General features: G+C 43.2%; 1 protein-coding gene across 1 annotated transcript; it reads left to right on the top strand.

Moving 5' to 3' along the window:
• Positions 1–2,905: 2,905 nt before the first annotated feature.
• Positions 2,906–3,976, top strand: LOC127311833 (uncharacterized). Its single transcript, XM_051342309.2, has 2 exons — positions 2,906–2,972; positions 3,182–3,976. The coding sequence occupies exons 1-2, from the start codon at positions 2,958–2,960 to the stop codon at positions 3,785–3,787; spliced, it is 621 nt and encodes a 206-aa protein (XP_051198269.1). The 5' UTR covers positions 2,906–2,957; the 3' UTR covers positions 3,788–3,976.
• Positions 3,977–5,942: the final 1,966 nt, after the last annotated feature.

Genomic DNA, 5,942 nt, shown 5'->3' with positions numbered 1-5,942 from the left:
CACCCTGTTATGAGTTGTTCTCTAGAGAAAAAAGATTACACCAAACATGAACCATCGAGTGGACTAGGAAGGATGAGAATCCTCTTCCAGCAACTGTACCCAACGACACCTGAATGACCAACAATCCTTTTCTTTGTATTATGCATTGCCTCAATTATCGATGTCATGTAAAAGCAAGTCATATTAGATTATGATGAAGTCTGGATATTATATATGTATTTGCTCTGCGAGGTTAAGAATATGCTTTTAGCTACTAATTCTCCAGTGAGATACTGGAGTTTTTCGGTTGGTGTCCCACTGTATACGTACATCTAAAAAAATAAAACCATGAAGCCAGAATACTTAATTTATATAGGTGTTCCTTTTCAACGTGATTTTGCTATAATAGTTATGGGGATCTACATGATATTACAAAAAGTTGTGCTGATTTTTTTTAGGTAATCGTTAATCCTAGATGAAACATGTTATGATTTTTACTGCAGTAAATATATTATGAATTGATCATTTTATCATTTTGTAACTAATTTTTCTTACATTTTTATACGCTTTTTCATTAACATCTTTTGACAAATGATCCGCTATAACGCGTGGGGTATCATCTAGTTATATTGGTGGTGTGATAGATCCTCCACTCACAGATATTACCATTGGCCTGGCACTATGTGGTGTGGCTAAACTGTATTGACATACAAGTGGTGTGTTAGGATAGTTGTCACATCACTGGTGTGTTATTTTTACACGTTGCTATTTTATATTAACAATTGGTAAGTTTATTTGTTTTAAAATACATTTAAAAAATAAAGAAGTAAAAGAGACCACCCAACGACCAAGCTCGAGCCATGCCACTAGTAGCCCACCGAAAATCCGCGCGACCGCACCGACCACAACTAAAAAAAAAAGAAAAAATAGAAAATACAAGAGAGGGAAACACCATGTCGGCTGCGTAGCCTGATCCCCCACTCTCCCTTTGGCACACCCCAACCGCATGCGCCACGCCACCACACTCCGATCCCCTTCGCTTTCTACCACCGCCTGCTCCATCGTCGCCACCACTCCCTCTGTCTTCCTTGCCTCTCCGCTCCTCTCGTTTCGCCACATCCCTACCTCTTCTCTTCGCTACAATCGGTCTACGTGCCATCATTTTATCGAACAAGCTGTTGCCGCCCCTTCACTACCTCTTCTTTTCGCCACCATCGATATGCATGCCGTATTTCTCTCGGACCACTGCCGCCCACCGAAATCATCGCCACCATCGGAGCCGCCGCTGCCTTGTCGAAGTTGCAGCCGCCGCACGAATCGCGTCCCTATTGTTGAGGGGGGCTCTCCTCTTCCTCTCTTTTATTCTAGTAAGCTTGTTGAGATGATGCAGATTATTGTTGATGATTTACTAGATAATTTTGCAAGTTCGTTAATTTAGAGATGACATGTAAATTATCATTGATGATTTAGATGATGTTAGAGATGGTATATATGTAGAATTAGTAGAAGATTTTTCTGGTTTGTTGATTTATAGGATGCAGATTATTGTTGTTGATTTAGCGATGATATAAAGTAGTGCATCTTTTTAGCTAACTATTATATATGCTGACTATAAGATGAGTATGCATGACATGGAAATCGCTTATAGCCATCAATTGACTATTTTATTAATTTTGCTCTTATATTGTACTGACCAAGACGGTTCCTCGATATTAGAAGGGACATGGACTACATGGATGGGGATTTCAAATAGCTGAATTGTGTGTTCCATTCTATTTAAATCACAACAATCAATTTAAACCCAAATTCTTCTCCACGCTGCCGCACCAATCGAAAAGTATTGAGCGTACCCTCTCCGCTCCATCGCTCCCCCGCCCCATGCGTTGAGATTCGCGTCCAGGTATTCCATCATTGAAGCCATACATACCAAACTCCCTCGACCACCTCCACCACCCACAAGACTCGCCGGAGACACCAACGAAATTGATTCATGGACTTAGTGTTGCGGAGACAGGTGAGGGTCAGATCTTAGAGTTGTGGGTGATTTGTCGGCAACGGGGAAAAAGGGCTGCCGTGGAGAGATTGAGTGGGTTGCTGCCATGGTGGCAGATAGAGGCCATGATTTGGGAAGTGTGGGGTGCAGCGAGCCAGCGCAGGAGCGTCGGCGGGCAATTTGGCTTGTAGTGGGATGTTCTTCTTCCCCTCTGGTTTTCTTCTTTCTTCTTCCTATCATAGGTTTCGGTGTGCTTGAACAAAGGCTAACTGTCTAAATATTCCGGTAATGTGGAAGCAGATTTGGTGCACATGAACACTAGTGCTCCTAGTTTTTTTTTAAACTGTACATCTGCTTTAAAAAATACCAACACTTTATTCCACGGATACATACACATTTTCTAAATATTCGTGTGAAGTTTCAGTAGAAATTGCATTGTATTTTGAGCTACGGGAAAAAAATTGTGGGTACCTATAGTGGTAGATATTTGTCAGAAATTTCACTTTTTTATAGCTTAAAATACAATATATTTTTCTCCAAAATGTCTACCGTACCTTCGAAATATTTATAGGTATGTAGGTATTTAATTTCAACTTTTTTTAAAATCTAAAAAATATAAAAATCAGCATGTCCCAAAGACACTTTTTGGGTAATGTGGATTAACATAGCTCTGCATATTATTTGTACTATATAGTAGAAAATTAAATAATATTTCAAACAGATATGTATGAAGACTGATCCTGCCGGCCGGAGCAAATCTATGTGACGCTTACAGCTAAGCTTCACCATGCAGCGTACGTGTCAAATGCATGAAACGTCGGTTGACACATGTCGAGCTGTGTGGGCTCCTTGTTTCTACCGTGGAGACTGTCTGCACTGGTAGTATAAATGGCGGTGTTGGACTGAGGACTCTGCCTTACCTTCGTCGTCTCCGTTTGTTTCCTTTCCCTCCACAGATTCCACAAGCAGCAGATCCGTGTTCGTCATGGCTGATGGACAGGTGAGCCGCTCGTCCTTTTGACGCATAGCATCGTCAGTTCAGCAGTGCAGTACTTCTTTTGATGCAAGAATACAGCCGGCCGTTCTTACTGTTTTTCCTGCAAGTTCGTGTGATTAGTGCTCTTCCTTGGTTCCTTACACACCTGTGCAGTTTGGTACTAGCACTAGCACTGTCTGAGTACTCGATTGTCTGTTCTTACTGCCATGCAGCCACCGCAGGTTTTCTACATTTCCAGGCGTTCTATCTTGGAAGAAGTCAGTGCGCACACCGGCCTTGCTATCCACAGGTACGGTTCCACCACCAACAAGGCGGGTCTCGTGAAGGGCTGCGTCGTCGTAGACGTGCCCAAGATAGAAGGAAGGCCGCTGGAGACACGCCGCGCCTTCTACGGCGAGCACAAGGGCGACCTCGACGGCGCCTTGGAAAGCGCCGCCGAGGTTGCTCTCCGCCATCTGTCCGACGACTACGGCGTCGTCATCAAGGACTGGAACTACGAGGCTTTCGCTGCATGCAGGCAGAGCCTGCTAGCCGCAGTGGAGTCCAGGCGCAAGATGGAGGCGGAGACTGAAGCTGCGTTGAAGGAGGCGATCCGCTATAAGCGGGCGATTGATATGCTGGTCCAGGATATCAAAGATCTCTGCCTCCGGTTTGCTGGATTGCTGCCCGTGCGAGCCGGTGGCGCAAGCGGCATCGAGTATGTCGGCCCGCCTTCGCCGCCGACTGGTGGATTTGACAAGCTGGCTCTCGATCTTGTTCAGGTTGTCCAGTCAGCATATGATGAGTTGCCAGTTTGGGCGTCGTCTCCACTTAGTTAAGTCTTAGGCTGGGAGATCGCCGTGGCTGGGAGATCGCCGTATGTGTCCCTTACCTGCCTAGCTTAGATCGTGTAGTACTGAATAAAACGATGTGCTTCATGTATACAGCTTGTTCATTTTGGTGAATGCTCTGCACCGTAGCCCGTAGGTGCCAGGGCTACGTAGAATGAGCTGGATTTACCTGTATAAGAGGACCGTTTATGCTATCTAAAAGCACTTCTATAATAGATATGGCACTGGTAGAAAAACGCTCATCTATACCGGTTCTAGAGGGGCATTCGTAACCGGTATAAATTATCCGGCACTAAAGGCCCCCCTCTTTCGTACCGGTTGCTTACGAACCGGTATAAAAGGGGCCTCCACGTGGGCCACCAGGAGAGCTCAGGGCCAAGGAGCTTTGGTACCGGTTGGTAATACGAACCGGTACCAAAGGTTTCCACCCGCGGCAGGGAAATTGCCCAAATCTCTGCCGCGGCAGAGAATTGAATTTTTAGGGTTTTTGGAGGGGTTTAGGGATATCGGTTTGTTTCATATCGCGTCGATGCACCAGAAACGCGTTTGGGTTTAGGTAGTACATGAAGATCAAGATGATGCATAGCAAGTTGGTGCATATAATATAACACACATGTAATTGCATAAGATCGCAAATTAAGTAGCACTATGCATGAAGATCGATCTTCATGAAGATCGATCTTCATGCATAGTAGTACTCTCCGAGGCGTACTCTATATATGTCTATTACATGTAGCATAGTGGTACTCTTCGAGTCAACTATATATGTAACATGTACATCTTCATTCATAGTGGTACTCTGCGAATGGTGGTATGACGTCCCGAAGGAAAAATCCCGCCAATTCCTCGCCTATTGCTATGAAGCGGTCATCGATTGAGAGCTTGTTCCGCTTTCTTGCCAACTATAAAAGAATAAGATACAAATGAATACATGAAACAACTATTACTGAAACTCTAGCACAAATTATGATAAGAAAACAAATTTGTGAAGATTGTTTTTGTACCTCTTTATTTCTTTCATTATTCGTTCTCTCGCTGACAATTCTGCGGATGTACTCGCAAACGAAGAATCCACAGAGATCAGTCCCTTCTGGTTGTTACGGGCATTTCTTTACAAGAATATAATTCAATCAAACAATAGTCAAGTATGATAATTAAAGGTGTGTGGACCTAGGTAGTACTACTTACTTTCGCACGCCATCGCAGTTTCGGTGTCCATTCATGGGACTTATCTTCCTTGATGAAAGTTTCCCATACGCTGCTCGACAAAAGAAAATGCATAAAAGAGTCATCAATTAGTTCATAGCAGGAAATTAACGAAACAAACCGATAAGAATTAAAATTACCTTCTGAGCATTAAATAACAAGACACGTATAGTTCCGATTTTTTGCTTAGTGAGTCAAAGACTTCAACTTCTCCAATTTCCATATTGATGACGAGAAGAATAAAGTGAAATCTACGCACGTTTCAATATGTAGTGTCATATATATAAGTCATTAGTTAAAATTTTGACATACGGTGAGCAAAATATAATGTGTTATAAGACAGTAAGACTCACTCGAAGTTGTAAGGCCAAATTATTAGCTTTTTGTCACGTTGTCGCTTCAAAAACCTTAGCAAAGTCTGCGGTGTATCCTTGTTATAGAGGGGATCTTCTATGGTTTTAACATGCATTGTGTGCGGGTCAATGAACCCAATGTCTGTGATATCGTCCCTTTTGCATTCGAGCATCTTCGATCTGCATAATATAGCGCACAAAAGATTATAATCTGCAGACAATGAACGAGCTGAGCTAAAGACTTCTCAAATTAAATAAATAAATCACTTACAGACAATAGCAACTGATGATTGATTTGTCGAGGGCCCGGAGATTGTATAACTGAAAGAGTTCGGCGAAGTCAACATTCACACAGTACTCCTGGAAGTAGTGCTCTTCCCTAACTCGCACCATGATAGTCTCGATCCCTTCCTTTGAGGCATTAAGGTACCACGAATGCAAGTTACGCATACATGTTGGTACCTTCCTGAGATTCTCGACCAAATCTTTCCCTTGAACAAATTGATATGCTCGTTCAACGAAGGCGTAATCAGTTGTGTCTTGTCGAGAACTTTGAACGGGTTTCCCGTCAAACACCTTGAGAG

This window comes from Lolium perenne, chromosome 7 (genome assembly GCF_019359855.2).
Source record: "Lolium perenne isolate Kyuss_39 chromosome 7, Kyuss_2.0, whole genome shotgun sequence".
Lineage (NCBI taxonomy): Eukaryota > Viridiplantae > Streptophyta > Magnoliopsida > Poales > Poaceae > Lolium > Lolium perenne.
Note: the sequence above shows the minus strand (reverse complement) of the source record. Positions and strands in the feature narration are given on the sequence as shown.